This window comes from Lytechinus pictus, chromosome 8, assembly GCF_037042905.1.
Source record: "Lytechinus pictus isolate F3 Inbred chromosome 8, Lp3.0, whole genome shotgun sequence".
Taxonomy (NCBI): Eukaryota; Metazoa; Echinodermata; class Echinoidea; order Temnopleuroida; family Toxopneustidae; genus Lytechinus; species Lytechinus pictus.
In genome coordinates this window covers 29,744,607-29,762,395 of record NC_087252.1, presented here as the reverse complement: position 1 = coordinate 29,762,395, position 17,789 = coordinate 29,744,607, and the positions used below count along the sequence as shown (strand labels likewise).

General features: G+C 36.7%; 1 protein-coding gene and 1 long non-coding RNA gene across 2 annotated transcripts in view; one reads left to right on the top strand and one right to left on the bottom strand.

The window, feature by feature from the left end:
* Positions 1 to 2,609: 2,609 nt before the first annotated feature.
* LOC135154912 (uncharacterized) overlaps positions 2,610 to 17,789 on the bottom strand; it is a 57,322-nt gene continuing 42,142 nt past the window's right edge. Inside the window, exon 2 of the mRNA XM_064103152.1 lies at positions 2,610 to 3,700. Coding sequence (XP_063959222.1) covers positions 3,037 to 3,700 — 664 coding nt within the window. The 3' untranslated portion in view covers positions 2,610 to 3,036. The remainder of the gene's footprint in view (positions 3,701 to 17,789) is intronic.
* LOC135155146 (uncharacterized) lies at positions 8,513 to 17,593 on the top strand. The gene is made up of 3 exons (XR_010294489.1): positions 8,513 to 8,637; positions 13,189 to 13,361; positions 15,106 to 17,593. It is a non-coding gene; the product is annotated as an uncharacterized LOC135155146 (long non-coding RNA).

Genomic DNA, 17,789 nt, shown 5'->3' with positions numbered 1-17,789 from the left:
AGTAAAAATTATAATATCTTTTTTAATCTTTAATGGATATTCCTTACACCTTCACCAATATGTTTTATTATTACGGGACGTTGTTGTCGGGGGTTCAAAAAGAGGCTTGCGCCAGAATCGCAGAATATGAGTAATATGATGATCAGACTTCTTGCTAATCAACAGACTTCCTCTTAACCTTTTCATTATCTATGTCATAATTTTCGAATAATGCTGTTAAATTTTATTTACAAATTTATTTATTTACTTGAATTATTTTGTTTTTTCATTTAAACTTCTTTTACCTTTGAATTTTCCTTCATAAGTAAGAAAAGAAGACTTTTGTCAACCCAAGCAAGAAGATTTGCATTATTAAATGGGAAAAGTTTAATTATTCAAATCCTTTCATTATGTGAAACAAATTATGTAAAAAGACATGAATCCATTTTTCAAGGGGTTATTGATTCCTTGACGAGGTTTAATTATATGCTTGACAAGACAAAGAGAAAGGGATTCATGTCTTTCAATGGCAATGGTGTATTGAGTCAATATTGAAGGAGCTAGATATGGCGGATCGGGTAAAATGTTTTTAAAAGTTGTGAGCGAGCGAAGCGAGCACGCAAATATTATCTTTTTTATTACAATATCAAATTTTGTGATAGATTTTGACATAATATTCAGAAAATAATATCATATTTGACTTTTTATCTTTCCTTTTATTTCCTTTCCACTTTTTTTCTTGGTCATAATTTTTTTTAATTGAGGGGGGGGGGCGAGCATCCCCGAGCCCCCGCCCATCTGTATGGCACTGTTCAAAAGGCACCAATAACCTTCGTAGCACACAATGAAAGGATTTGAAAAAAATCAACACTCTCCAATACTTAGGTTGAACAAAAAAAGTTTTTGTTTAAAGAAGGAATATATTAAAAAGAAACAAGAAGCCAAAAAAAAAAATAGATTTGGAAATGAATTTTGACCGCATAATTTGAAAATTATGGCAAAGATAATGAAAAGGTTAAGAGGAAGTCTGCTGATAAGCAAGAAGTCCGATCATCATATTGATCATTTTATGCCATTGTGGCGCAAGCCTCCTTTTTAACCCCAGACAAAAACATTCCGTGTTCGCTCAAGCATGAACGAATCTAAATTTTTTTTTCAATTGCATTTGAAAGATAAGACCTCAGAGCACCCATTAACACCAAAATATAGTACATCATAATTTGAAACAAAAATTGTATAGACTTTTCAAATCTGTCCCGTTTTTTTATACGCACTGTATAGTGTCACTATGCTATGCAGGCGAGAGAATCTATATTCTTCTTTCAATTTTAGCTATGAAGACGACGCACATGCAGAGGAGCAGATCTGAACACGATAAGCTAAACAATTTATTTATTTATTCAATCATTTATTCATTCATTCATTTATTTATTTATTTATTCATTCATTTACTTGACTTATTTACCCATGGACTTGGGTTGTAATAGAAAATTATCAAAAATTAATATTTGTATTCAATTACAGATTTACAAATTGGCAAGATAGCTAGACAGAATTTGTCCCCAACACTGCCCCTCCCCATGGGCTTGAGAACGCTACTTGAAGAAAGGGTGCTGTTTTTTCGGGGGGGGGGGTGACATTTAGCTCAAGAAAAAATCTAGAACAGACGGTTATAGCGAGTTTTAACTCCGCGACGTTCGGAGGGTTCAAGAAGACGGTTAATTTATTAAAATTGCCCGTCAAATGACAATGAACAGCTAGCTGGGAGGTGTTTAGCGAAAATGAACCAGAATATCAGACTAGTCTCGTCCGAAGTTTTGGAGCTGACGAAAAAAATACAAATATTAATGTCTTTGTCCTGGTGGGTGTTTCATAAAGCTGTTCGTAAGATACGACTGACTTTACGCACGACTGGTGACCCCTTCTTGTGATAGGTAGGAAATAGGAAGGTAGGAAGTAATTCCTTAAAAAGCTGTGTGCGCTATGAACGCCTAGCTTAGCCGGGTAATATAGGAGCGCCTTGAGCACCTAACAAGGTGGATATGTGCGCAATATAAATACCCTATATTATTATTATTATTATTATTATTATAGAATATAGATGGTACATCCCAATGTCATTCATTTATGACCTAAGAACATGTTCCAGTCGTTCGTAAAGTTGTGCGTAACTTTACGAGCAGCTTTATGAAACACCCACAAGAGTCGAGGACAATAATATTTTCGACAAAGACTTCTTGGTTATTTTTTGTCATGAAGGGCATTTGACAATATTTTCTCTGTTCTTCAGCCCTCCGTAAAAGACCTATCGCGTGAGGCAACATCGTTAGAAATGTTTCATGCAGTCCCTCCTTAAAACCCACCTCTTTTGATAATTTCACTCCTATATTTCGCTTCCATTGTGTTGGGCATGATGTTATACCCCTCAGTTGATTTGCATTATCATATTGTGTTCATATTTTTGAAGTCGGATTGTGTCCTTAGTTTATAGGATTATTTGAATTTACATATATGATTATCGACCCGTTATATTTAAGATGTATATTCGCCGATTATCTATTTATTTGTATATATATATAATTGATTTTTCGTAATGGTGTTTTCACTTTCAGTTTCTTTGTTGTTCTTTTACTGAGATATCTTGAACTCATATTCTCCCCCCCCCCCCCCTTCTTTCTTAGCGCTTTGAAACTTTCGTATAAAGCGCTTTATAAATTTTGTATATTATTATTTTTATCGCAAAGCGAATTCAAAGAAAACCAACATAAAATGCTGCTCTTGCATAGAATATAAGGGGTCAACATCGAGGAAACATGTATAGTTGAATATTTCATTCATAGGTATATTGGTCTTCCCAGGGGAGTCGATCCGTGTTTCCGATACAAATTAAAGTGAAAGCAGAGAATGTCTAAAACTTTCTGTAAATATTAGTAATAGTTGTAGTGCTTTCCAGTGCTCTTTAAAAGCACTCCGTTTATTTGCATTGCATATTATACAATTTTTTAAGTTGTCAAAATTATGGGGGGGGGGGGGTAGGCTTGAATCTATTAATTGCCACTAAATCCCCACCCATGCAGGCAGGTAGGCCCTATTGTAATCTATTTGCGTATAGCTCCCGGTAAAATGGCATCGAATAGTCAACGCAACGAATGACGTCATCATCGAGCTGATCACGTGGTATTGGTACCAATTCAGTTGGTGCCTCAAATTGGGTACATTTAAAGGCCCTCTCGAAGAAACCTGACCCAACGCCCTCGAACAGGTTTGGTCCTGCTGTGTTAAAGTTCTGGGGGAAATCGTCGATGCTCGAGGCCCACTGGAGAAGGCTGTCGTTGTATGGGAAACCAATCGCTTCACAGAGGCCTTAATCTTCTGAGGGTTGGAGGCGAGATCATATGCATCGATGATGATTGGGTTGGGGTCTAGGTTGTCCTTGACGTACCTCCAAAGCTGGTGTTGACTTTCGTACCACGACATCGGCCTGGTGTTACTCGGGTCGTCCCGGATGATATCCAACTTTTTGTCCGCTGGGACAAATAGTCCCGTAGTCAACAGAACCTTCCGAAAAGACGCGTAGGCTCTCGTTGGTTCCCTCGTCACGAAGACGTATCGAAAGTCACGCGGAAGATAATCTTGGGCGTAGTCCTTATACTGGCACATTTCTTTCATCAAGACAAACCTGCTTTTCGTAGTTTCGACTTCCTCTTGAATATCATGGCATCTGGCAAGTAAAAATGAAAGAAATTAATATTATTATTAAATATTAGTTTCTGTCGATACACAATTTTTCATGCATGCTCGATCTCACCAGGTTTGATAAAATATGCCCGACTAACATGACTAACACGTCTGACCTGTGTCAAAACTTTTTTTTCGTTTCTCTCTCTCTCTCTGTTTCTTTCATTTTATGCATTTCCAAATCCAAAGTATACCAAAGATATATCTCTATCATAAATTGTATATATATTTAAGTTACTTTCTGATCTGTGTTCGATAAACATAATATATATGTTTCATTATATTGCATTATGCTATACTTTCTCTATGTTAAATTTCAATACGTTATTTCTTGTTGTATATAGGTATATTTGAAATATATGGAAAATGTATTGAAGTATTACTGAATAAAGACATACTGCTATATATTTCCTTATGTTATCATTAACTGAACAGGCCTATACCATGCAGTATAAAAAAAAATGAATATTAAATAAATAAATGAATAAACAAATAAATAAACAAATAAATAAATAAATATATAATAAATTATTGTAAAATGAAACGTCCATATCAAATGAATGAAGTTTGTGATTAAATTCAATAATCGTACCAAAACTTGGCCAATCACTTGCAGGCTTATTTTTAAGGAGAAAAAAAAAGGAAAATCCCAGAAAGAGTGGAAATTGCGGGGGAAATATGATTTGGAGGGGGGGGGCGGTTACATGGAGCAATGCATATGGAGCCGGAAAATGTATGTATGTAACGCCGCTGTTTGCGAAGAATACTACTTAGCACAACGATATGAAAACTGGTTCAAAACGAATGAATACATTGAACACAAACGATCACAGTCAGTCCGCAGCCCGTCCGAAAGTGCTCTATTTTATTCAGCGGTATGCATAGCCGTCCGTGGTTATGCATACGTAATGAGCTGTGAAGACGAACTTTCCGATCGGTGTTTTTTGCTTTTAGAATCGTTTATTCCTCACAAAATTGGTCTTATTTTATAGATAAAACTTTGAAATTTCTGATCAGCTAAATAAAATGCACATTAAATGTATTTTGAAGACCGATATTTAGCTTAGAAAAAATGATTTTTTTCAAGAAATATATGTGAATAAACAGAGCGCATTTTTGCACCGAAATTACACTTGCGTCAAATTGATATTATAATCAATATAAAGCGTAGACATTCTTCTTTACGACTGAAAAAGAATTATGAAATTTCATGATGTAGCAAAGTCAGGAACCACAAAAAACCACGGCAATGTCCATCGCAAAATGATTGGAATTGCAGTAGAATTGCCGACGCGTTCTGATTGGTCAACAGCGGCGCACAGACATGCAACATTTAATATAGCTTAAAAAACCCGGAAGTAGTATGGAAGAGATCGATGGCGAATTGCGTAAGCGCATTGTTTTGGCGTGTGCAAGGACCCTGGTTCGAACCGGCCGGACTGTTTTTTTTTTTTTTTTTTTTTTTTTTGGGGGGGGGGGGGGGGGGTAATGGGGATATGTTTATGCTTTTTCTTTAAATCATATTCCTTCATCGTTCCTACCCAGCTTTATTCTCTTTTTACTTTCATGTGAAGTTCTATTTAGGCCTGTATTTATTAAATCATGGAGCTATTAATAGCTCTATGATTAATTCTTACTTCTTCTTAATCACTGCTTTTGATTTTCAAGTTCTTGATTACACTTATTTGGGCAGGGGTGGGAAGGGAAGTGAGTAAAAGGTCAAGTGCACATCAACAAAAAATTATTTGAATAAATACAGAAATTTCCCTTTTTTAACACAAAACAGTTATATACACAAAACAATGGTATGCAAATAGAGTTGATTATGTCACTCACATCACATTACTTTTTAAATTTTTGTTGCATTTTTATTATATAAATTTTAGCAAATTTGATCTAAAAAATCTTCCTCGAATCACAATAGGTTACATTTATGGAAACTACGAATGTTAATGGAGGAATTAAAATCCCTCTCAAAATTTGTTAATGAAAATTAAAATAAAATATACATGTCATGTACATGTATCAAACAAAAAAATACACAAGAAATTAGAGTGCTTGTGACATAATCGGGTCTGTAATTTGCACATTGACCAAGATGAGCATATAATTGTTTTATAAAATTAGGCAAATTTCTCAATGTCAAAATAGTAATTTTTTAAATTTTGAATCATAGTTTTTATGAAATTTTCTGCAATACTTTATTTTTCTTTAAATTCAAATTAATTTTTTGGTGGGGTGGACTTCTCCTTTACTCTTTGCTTGGAATAGGGAATGCACATTAATATTTATCCACAGTAGTTATGGGAGAGACCTCATACCAACTTGACCTTTGACCCATGACCTTTGACCTATGCCCTTTGACCGCATGACCTTTGAACCATGACCTTTGACCGCATGACCTTTAGCCTGTCAGCCTTTGACCTTTAGTCCGGTCAGCCTTTGACCTTTAGTCCGGTCAGCCTTTGACCTTTAGTCTGGTCAGCCTTTGACCACACGATCGACACGATGGGTTGACCCAGACTTCCGGTCAGCCACGACGTCACCATGAAATGGTATTACGACGCAGTTACGCAACCACCGTGATGTCATCCCAGGGAATTACCCTTTACCCGGTATTGCACCACCGTGGCGCAATCGTCACGTGTAGGATACGATGCACGAAACAGACGTATGATTTCTACACAGTTTCCTATTGAAAAAAGTTATCTTTCTTCGCCTACCAGCAGATATATGGCGAACCCGATATGTCAAGTGCCTCGCGGTTCACGAATTGATCACCCAATGCACGGCCAGCGCGCGTCATTGAACTTGGGATATCCTATTCAAGGTAAAAGCTGGCTCTCTCTGTCTCTTATTACAACAATTATTGGTAATCCAAAATGTGATTATAATAGTGACATCTCAGACTCTACTCATTCCAGACTTTTACACATCAAAAATCTCTGACTTTTCCATACTGTTTTGTACATACTTCCATATCTCAAATGACCTGCACGGCTCTCTGACTCGCAAAAGTATACTACATGCATATTTAAACCAGTAGATGACTCCTTTCAATCAACTTCATTCATCCGCAGTACAGATGGTGATAACATGAAACACTATACAGTCAAGGATGATTATTTTATCATTATTATCATTTATTCTATTCCATTTAATGTAGATAGGTTCAGATATTGTATAAACAACAGATTTTGATACAAAGGTAAAATAACGTAAGTTATGTTCTCAAATTATGTTGTAATTAAAAACTAATTGTTAACTGTCCATTATTAATATTAAAGTGAAGTTCTCGTTTTTCTTTTTCTTCGCTTAACTTAATGGATTGTAACACATGTCTATGGATGGCATTCAGAAAATATGAACACAATGAAGTTCTAACTGTCATTTATGTTGAGGGCGTTTTCTTGGATTATTATTATTCGACAAGCTGATGTTTGTGTCTTTAGTTGTAGACTCCATCTTCACCCTCCGTCTCTTCTCCACTATCATCATCGTCATCGTCACCTTGATACTGGAATAAACCATCGAATTGTGAACCATGCCTGGCTAACACTCTCTGTACGGCTTTCCGGAATTCCATGCCATTCTCTAATCTTTCTGTGAGATCGGACACGATTTCATGATTGATGTCAGCGTCTTCGAGGTACACGTTCTGCTGCAAGAACTGAGAGTAAAGATCGAAAAAGATGCGTTTGACCGCCCACATTAGTTTCACGTGAGCCTTTAATTGCTTTAGCGTCTTCTTCTTCCATTCCTTCGGAGATGTATTTCTGATATTTTTCGTCTCTCAAGTCCTTGGTGGCCGTCATGGCTTGCTCTAACCATCCTCGATAAGCGAGGTTGTCTTCAGTTTCTTCCATGTTTGCCGTCATTGACGATTCGTGTCCATCGCTTTCTGATACGCTCGTTTCGGAATCATCGTTGGATTCTTCAACTCTTTGCATTTGAGAGGGTGGGTCCGAGTCTTCATCTTCACTCGTTTCTTCTCCACCCTTGTAAAAAAGTACTGCGATTACCGCGGTACTACTGCGGTACTACCACAGTCCCTGATAGCAGACACGGTCGTGATGACGTCATTTTCTCGTCGGAAACTAGTAAATCTCGTCATAAGTTATTTGTATAACGTCGTTACGACGTCATTTTGACGACTTTGGACGACAACTTTATTTTGCATTTTTGTAGGACCAGATTATGACAAGATTATGACGTCATTTACTGACCAATCTACGACAAGTAAATTTGTATTTTTATATGACCACATTATGACGTGATTATGACATCATTTATTTACCAATCAACGACGAGGAAATTTCCGTTTTCATTTGACCAAATTATGACGTGATTATGACATCAATTATTTGCCAATCAACAAGAAATTTACAATTTTATTTTCAAAGCGCATTTTTTTTGCTATTTGCTATTTTTTTAACCTTGCCATGTTAGCAAGGCTCTTTTCTATTTAGAAAAGGAAAAGGAAAAAGAAAATAAAGTAAAATAGTGCATGCAAAAAAAAGGAATTAATAATCTTTAAAAAAAGCTCCAAAAGCAGTGGCAAAAATATATCATTATGACTGGTTGCCAACCATAACCAAACAAGAAGAAGAAGAAGCTTTTTATGCCCAAGAAGTTTGTATCTATTTTTAAACCTTTTTCTTACTCGGTGTTAGCCCTCAGCTCAGCTCACCCCCTATAAAAATTCGCCGGGGGGGGGGGGGAGGGGGGCCGGGCGGCGCGGCGACAGGCTTGTGCATGCGCACTTACCGCCAACATTTGAAAAGAATTCCGTTGCGTTGCAGTCTATTGAGCTCGAACGAGAAGTGCGACGAAGAAGGCCGTTATTCGTTAATAATTCTTTTAAAGAATACGGGTCAGATATGGACAACGACCTCGAAGACATTTGAAGTAGGCTAAACAGTAAGTTAGATAACCATTTTCTATTATTTTCTTTTCGTATTTTGTTAAATGCCGCGGCTTGCGCTTGCAGCTAGCTTCGTCACTGAAAATGACATGACACTGCACTGGCAATCCCATCACAGTACCGGTACCGGGCGCTCGCCCCGGCCCGAGCGCCCGCTCGCTGCTGTGGACCACTGCACTGGCGGCCGGCTGGTGATCGCCAACCCCAAGTCTGCACACCTAACGATTTGAGTTAAGATTTAACGTGAATTTCCTTTTATTTTACAAAATATTTCAATTGATGATGTTCCTTGTATTCTTATGAGTAAGTGTGCAAAAAGTCTCATAAAAAATGAGAGAAATTATTGATTTTCTTGGAAAAAATCTCAGCCAGTCATGGTCATTTCAGATTGAACAAAATGATTAGTGCCGTGGGTACTTAGCCAGGCGGCTTCTTGAGAGTAAAAATCCTTTACTAACGTAGGCTTACTCTAAACGAAGCCAGGGAGTCCTCCCTATTCATCTGCGTGTACCGCAAAAAACCCTGAAACTTTCGCCCCCGAGATTTCTACTTTCCTTCTAAAAAAAAAAAAAGATCTAGCTCTAAATCATGTACATGGGATAAAACTTCATTTCCGACATTTCTACGCTCTCGTTGTTATTTTTAAACAAGAATTCATTGTTTAAAAATAACAACAAGAGCGTAGAAATGTCGGAAATGAAGTTTTATCCCATGTATATGATTTAGAGCTAGGCCTAGATCTTTTAGAAGGAAAGTAGAAATCTCGGGGGCGAAAGTTTCAGGGTTTTTTGCGGTACACGCAGATGAATAGGGAGGACTCCCTCGCTTCGTTTAGAGTAAGCCTACGTTAGTAAATGATTTTTACTCTCAAGAAGCCGCCTGGCTAGTGGTACTATTAGTGCCCGATGTGCGATGTCTGCGCATTCATTCACTTTACTCAGGCCTATTACACACGCGATGTGAATATTTCGATAAGAAAGCAAGCTCTGAGGTAGACAGGAATAACCGTCGTTTCTGGGGATTTATTCAACAATTTTTGACATTTTACTGTAATCCCCATTTACCGACGGTAGGGTGTACGTGTGGGCTCGCATGTGTTCTCATTCCCTCCCTTTTGTCAATTCACAGTCCAAAGTTTGATGTAATTTTACACATCGAATTTACAATCTAAGGATGTATAAACAACAAACTTTTAAAACTTTATATCTCAATGTTTAAATACTTTAAACGATATAGATGAAAAAGGCATGAAAAATATACTTTACCGATGTTTAATTGGGTTGAACACGATAAAAATGGTCAAAATGGCAGCCAAACTATAAAATATTTACAAACGAACGTCAACAATCACGAATGTGATATCGATATTGCTTTCGATATTATACGATCTGCTCCATATGCGAACGAAACCGAAGATAAACGATACTAGTTATACTAGTACTAGTACTAGTTATAATCGCGATATATCGATTCGAGACATTAAGTTAATAATAGGAGTGGGCTATAAATGGGTGATTTTTGGTTTTACTGTGGGAACAGTTTTTTTGTGTTCCTTTTACCTTATCTCAACATGAAATGACAATAATTTTTGTCTCGGGTCCGAGAAAAAAGTGTGCCGGGCCAAAATCCAAAATGGCCGCCAAAACCCCCCAAAATCACAGTTTTGGCCACAACTTTTTTATTTGGTGGTCAATTTCTCTGGTTTTGGTGTCTATTCATATGTTTTTGGGGGCAGGCAATTTGTTTTTCCTATAATTAGTACTTTAAAACCATTATTTGTAGAGTTTAAAGGTAATTATACCTAAATTTTCCCATTTTTGTAACCTTTTTTCAGCCAAAAAGTGGGTTTTATCATCCTGGGGTTCTGGGATATTAGATGGTACGAGGTCAACAATAGCAAGCAGCTTCATGTAGCTATATTGCTTTTATTCCTCCACTTTGGGTTTTATGGATATTTGTGAAATATTTCTTATCAAATAAAAGAAAATGTCATTTATCCATAGGGGCTATACGGTGTACAATGCACTGTATACTACATACTACATGTACACTGCATATATCCATGCATTGACCACCATGGCATATGACAAGGCCTGTAAATATAAACTATAGTGTCATAGAAATGAGCTTCAAAGGTTTAGAATTAGATTGTGAATTTGATTCCTTGTCAGCTGATGTACATGGTGAAACCAGTAACGTAAATTAAACTTACATGTAAATATCACATACATGTATATATACGTACATCACATTTTTAGCCATATCTTCTTCATTTGGAGGCTTTTTTTAAAACCTGGTTCTGGTGTCTAACTGCCTGGGCCTATGTTTATGGGGTCAGGTAACTACTAGTATCATGGTAACGCTGATCAACAGCCAATCAGAATAAAGGATTGCATGCAAGTTACCATTAAGTTAAGTTAACATAATGGTAAATTTTTATGCAACGGGGCCCAGAATAGCTACAGTGAAAATTCTCTGCCCCCTGAATTAGCATATTTGACAAAACATGTCCTCAATTTCTGAGACAAAACATATCTTCAATTTCTGAGGCATCTAATTCTAAACCTGAGAGCTCATTTCTATGACACTATAGTTTATACAAGCCTTGTTATCTGTCATGGTGGCCAATGCATTTATGCAGTGCAGTATGTATGTACAGTACATTGTATATATGTATACTGTATAGCCCCAATGGATAATTGACATTTTTTTATTTAATAAGATATATTTCACAAATATCCGTAAAACCCAAAGTGGAGGAATAAAAGCAATATAGCTATATGAAGCTGCTTGCTATTGTTGACCTCGTACCATCTAATATCCCAGAACCCCAGGATGATAAAACCTACTTTTTGGCTGAAAAAAGGCTACAAAAATGGGAAAATTTAGGTATAATTACCTTTTAACTCTACAAATAATGGTTTAAAAGTACTAATTATAGGAAAAAGAAATTGCCTGCCCCCAAAAACATATGAATAGACACCAAAACCAGAGAAATTGACCACCAAATAAAAAAGTTGTGGCCAAAACTGTGATTTTGGGGGGTTTTGGCGGCCATTTTGGATTTTGGCCCGGCACACTTTTTTCTCGGACCTGAGACAAAAAATATTGTCATTTCATGTTGAGATACATTACAAGGAATAAAAAAAAACTGTTGTCATATTGAAATTACAAAAAAAGTAATTTTGACCCATGTATAGCCCACTCCTATTAATAACGATAATGACGTCATTCAAGATGGCAACTTGCAAGAAAAACCGTCAGGTCAGGTGAAAATGTCTTAGATGACAGATTTCTCAATCATCAATAACTCCGGCCCAAGGTATGCAATTACTTAAGTTATTTATATTTACCTGATAATGGAAACCATGAAACTTTCAATTTTGCTTAAAAAACAGTTTTAAATCGCGATCTATAAAACGCTAGTTCACTATACGTTGGCTGTAGGTACGGGGCCCCATCCCCTTCAGTCTATGTATGGTGAGTGGAGCCAACGTAGTTCAGCGGAACAACCAAAATACAGAGACTGAAGCTTTTGGTCTAGCTCTGAGGTACATCGAGCGAAGTTCGTGCAGGCTCCACTCCACTTCACCACCTGACCTAGGTGGAGTGTAGTAGTAGTGGTAGTGAAGTGGAGTGGAGCCTGTATGAACTTAGCTCGAGGTAGCACCGAGGCTGCATTTTGAGGCCGTCACATGAAATGCCCTGGAAAGAGTTCCATATCCAATGCACCCCCCCCCCCACCAACAACACCAAAAATAACAAAAGGTTGTTGAAAATTCGGTTTGTTCAGATTTTTCTACATGTTACTTGTATAATTTTTTTTGTACCGTGGCGTTGTGTTGGCACCTTAGTTGGGACTTGAACTCACCTCGTTTTATCTGTACTGTAGTCAAGTCACCTGTTCCTACTATGCTAGCGAGAAGCGCTGATACTGGAAGGGGTATCAGCAGATAGTTCGACTAGACTTGACTCACACCCTTTACTGACTAAATAAACCGATGTCTATGGACAATTACACACACTATATACATGCTCAAAATTTGACAGAATAAAGCCATATTTTAGTATGTATTTCCACTCCCCCTTCATATATGTTCTATATTGGGCTAGATATGTTATTCTGATCCTTCTTCATGTTTTTATACGCCCGTCTTGACGGGATGTATTATGGTATCACGCTCGGTGTCCGTCCGTCTGTCTGTCCGTCCGTTAACTTTTCCTTGTAAACGTGATAACTTCAGTTTAATTTAACCTAGGCTCATATAATTTGGTATGTATAATACTAGCATGGATCCAAGGTAGCCTATTGATTTAAGGTCAGAAGGTCAAAGGTGAAGTCGCCATCTTCCACTTTTCTTGCTTGACCAATAGCTCCATTTTCCATGTTACAGACGGGCGTACTATGTGCTCGCCTTAGCGACACTCTTGTTATTTTCAGTTTCAGTGGGGGTGCATATGGAAATCTTGCCAATGCCCTAAATTCATTATTTTCCCACCATTTTGAGTCAGATTTTTGATGAATAGATCTGTTTATGACATTTTAGGAGAAAGAGAGGGAGAACCAAAACTACCTGTCCTGGCATCACACTTGAGGAGATGAAGTCGGTGAATATGACCTACCCCGGGGGAGTTTCCAGAAGAAGGCCCAGAACCGCCGACCGCCAGGAGTGGAGGTCCTTCGTTGTTGCCCTACGTGCCAGGCGGCATCAGGCAGTAGGTAAGTAAGTACAGTAGGCTATTGCAGGTGTAAAGTTTATTTTTTGTTTTGAGTCGTTGCGCATCTTCTATTATCAGAATCGCGCAGATTCGGATGTGCGCAATCTTGGGACACCTTATATCTGTCAATGGTCCTAACTGTACTAAGAGGTCTCTGTGATGATATTTTTATCATTTTTACATTGTATTTTCATTCATGGAGCCTAGACAAGTCTCTGTTGACTGTAGAACTTTGTACACAAAGATGGATTTCCCTAGAAAATCCCCTTTTCCCCCAATAATTTATGGGCAAACATTTAATTTTTCCAATTTGTAAGCCTTTGTATTTTAAATATAAAAAAGGCTTAACCCTAAATAGACTGGGCTATTTCGACGCCTAAGAAGACTTGGGGGGGGGGGCTGATTCAGCCCCCCTTATGATCTTGGCTGTCGATCGCGTGATCGCAACGAAAATTGGCATGCGCGTTACCCATGGCATTATCTACAAAACTATAATATCAAATTCTGCGAAAAATCTCACTGCTCATTAATTATGCTAATTTATGCGTAAAATCAAAAGTTGGCTCTAATAAATAAAATAATGCCCCTAAAATGCTAATATTTGTTTCACATACTCTAGATAGGCATCTGATCAAATTTATTTGTCAAAAATTTCAAAAAGACATTTATTTTCTTATGTATTCTTTTCTTTGTTTTTGGACTTTTTGTTTTTTAGTGTTTTTTCAATGGAAATTGTCGATGACTTTATTTTGACCATAAACAAGATAAAATTTATTGATTTTAAACTTTTAAGCAGTGAAAGGAAAAATGATGATACATCTATGAATTTTGGCTAAAAACACTATTTGCATTGAATTTGTACACAAAAAGTCACAAATTCACGTTTTTTAGTAATTTTGGGTCTGCATGCACTTACAATATGTTGTGTAATTTCGGAAACACGTACCCGGGGGTCACAATTTTGGTCTCAAAAGTTGCACGAGAGTTGAAAGTAAAAAGTCAGCAAGCGACGCGGTCAAAAAATTTTGAGCGGCGGATTTATCGTGAAATATGTCGAGGGGGGCTGAATCAGCCCCCCCCCCAAGTCTTTTAACATACATGTGCATTTGTGATTACATCAGGGGGGTGTTTCACAAAGATTTAAGTATGACTTAGAGTCGCACTTAAATATCGGGTTGCATACGGTATGAAAGGCTTGACCGCATTGGTCAGATCGTCTCATGCGGACGCGCTCTAATGCGTATCTATCAATAAGATCGCGCGTTGCATATCATGTACGCGTCGGCATTTAAGTGCGACTTAAGTCATACTTAAATCTTTGTGAAACACCCCCCAGAATTGATCTTGGTTATGTGAAATTGGCACCTTGTAATTTCTTATTCAAACTGATGGAATTATCCCATTACCATTTAAAACAAATAAAAAAGCATGAATTGAAATCATGATTAATTAAAAAAAAAGAAATATTTTTTTTTTCAAACAAATTTACTCTAAAATGTCCTTCCCTATACAGAGATGGTTTGGAGGTGCAGATCTTGAGGGCATCAAGCACCCCACCCCTCCCCCAACTTGACTTTACATGTTAATATTTGAAGTACTGTAATATGTAACACACCCCACATTGTTTTTTAATAATTTTTTAAAAAGTTTCCAAATTGATATTGAAACCATTTAGTTTCTAATGAATATTAAGTAGTTAATGTAGGAAAGGTTTTTATGTTTCTCTTCTTCTGTTATTTTTGCAGATGCTGTAAGTTGAAATGGAAGGTGTCCTGAATCTGCACCCAGTCATCTGGTTTCGTAACACCTTTCATAGCGCCATTGAAACCTGCTCCCTACCAGTATAACATCGAACAGATTGGAAGAATAACGGCCAATGGGAAGTGCCTTTTATACCCCTACTTGCCACACAGCAGTGGTTTAGCGCAATCTAAACTGGATTATTGTAGCTCTTCGTGCTTGAATTAGGGCGATCTGGACCGACTGCAGATAGTACAAAATGCTGCATCTATTGTGCCATTTTCCATACACCCACTTCGCTGGCTGCAAGTCAAGGAAAGGATGTACATGAACATCAGTGTCCGTCTACTGATTTTCAAAGTCAATGACAGGGATCCAGATTACATGTATTAAAAGGAATGCCTTGTGCGTCATTTTCATTCTAGGCGCACTTGCCTTTTTATTTTTTTGATCCTTAGTCTACCATGCACCTACAAATTAGCTACTGGTGATGAAACTTTTTCCACTACTGCTCCAAGGCCATGGAATTAGCTCCATCCTCTCCTCCAATTTTTAACAACCTTGGATCAAGATAATTTGAGAAGACCTTCCACATTCCTGATCATCTTTGCTCTGGACTTGGAACAACACTGTCACTGCCTGGTAATTTGAATTTTTAAAAATCTCATGTGCTGACTAGGATGGCATCTCAAAGTGCTTTGTATCTCACAAAATAATGTGTTGTGTAAAAGAGAACAAGCATTGAGGTCAAGCATAAGGGTAACCATGGATATGGCCTTTGATTACTTTTTAACAAAACTGAAAAATTCATCAAAATAGGACAAGGGATAATAAAGTAATGTATGACATTCTAAGCTCTGCATTATTTTGGTGAAAGACCTCTAAGCATATGCAAGTAGCCTGCTGATGATGTCATACAGACGTACACGTACATGTATCCCCAACTTATTATTTTGTATATAAAATTGTGTATTTAAATTGGATTGTAAACTGCATTGATGTGACTTACCTGTATTGATTATTGCTGGAAGTTCTTTTGCTACATGGGATTGGAAGACATACTTAGTACACACATGAAATAATTATTATTTCATCTGGTAACAGAACAATAAAAATGTGGGCATGATATCATAAACTTATCTACTTGCATGTGTTAATTACCAATATTTTTGTAATTATTTTTTATATGATTTTGATAAAATTTTCACTATTTTGCATGGTAAATATTACTTTATTTATCATAGATATAATTATGTTGAGCCCGGATATACAGTACCCCTTTAAAGATAAATTACCAGTTGTAGTAACAATCTTAAAATGAGTTCAAACAGAATCCAAATATAGCTCGAGAAGAAAATGCGTAATTGCTGAGAAATGAGCAAAATAAGCATGTAAATCTATCAAATGTCAGGTATTTTTCGAATCAATTATATTACACTGTCCTGTCTCACATATGTTTTTCTGTGTTAGTGATCATTAGAATTATTTATTTTAAAGATAAATTCCAGTTCTGGTAACGATCTCAAAATGACTTTTTACAGAATCTAATATAATGACCACCCAAGTGTCTTTATGAATAAAAAATATGTGCCAAAGGATTCTGGAAGAAATTGTGTAATTGCTGAGAAATAAGCAAAATAAGCGCGGATTCGGTCACTTCCGTCGGGTCTTTATTCCAGAAATAATAATACACTGTCCCACGTGTGCCTATCTGTGTTGGTGGTCTTCAGTTTGAACCTTCTCAGCGTAGATTTTAAGATTTCACAAAGTTCAGTTTATGTAACTGTACCAGATCTAGATCCTCGATGATATACTGACAGTTAAGCCTGGTTTTACAGACTTTCTCATGAAATCAGTGTTTACTGCAACTACTGGCATTTCTCTTTAAGTTCGAAATTCATGATTTTACAAAGATACAAGTTTACATTAATGTACCAGATCTAGATCATGTACAATATTTTGACAATTAACCTTAATTTAAAAGACTTTCTCAAGAAATAATTGTTTGCTGCAACTACTGTCATTTACCCCTAAGTGATAATGTAATACAATCACAAACTTTTCATAAGAATGAATGTACATGTATGATTCTTAAACCCAAATGCAAGCTTCCATAAATCCTGAAATCAATGCGACTCAGGTATTTTTTTTTATATAGTATATTTTTACCTACATTACATAGATCTCTAAAGTTGAAGGTATATTTAATTACAATTTCAACAAAAAAGCTATATTCTTGGAGATCATTATTATTTATAATGCCTCTGTTATGTATTAATGTGTATTTATGTATTGGTATAACAAACATTGTAATTATTTCATTCCTTTGACCCTAATACTGCATTTTCATAGAAAAGTGTTTTTTTTATAAATCTATTGAGAGTTTTAAAACTTTTTCTTTTCCTTTTTTTGCTGGTAATATCATGTTATGCAACTTTTATTTATTAATAGAATATTTGTCATGATTTCCTATTAAATTGAAATGCGTACACGTATTTGATTTTGTTTTCCATTTTTGTATATATTCTTTTTCTGGGGGGGGGTCATGTTCTTGAGACTGAGTCAAGTTATGCAAGGCCCTGGCATGGAGGATCATTATATTGTTACTGGGAATGCTGGACATGGTCAGACCACCTCAGTATTCACCAACAATAGATAATCCTCAATGACAAGGTCTTTGAAGTGGTGT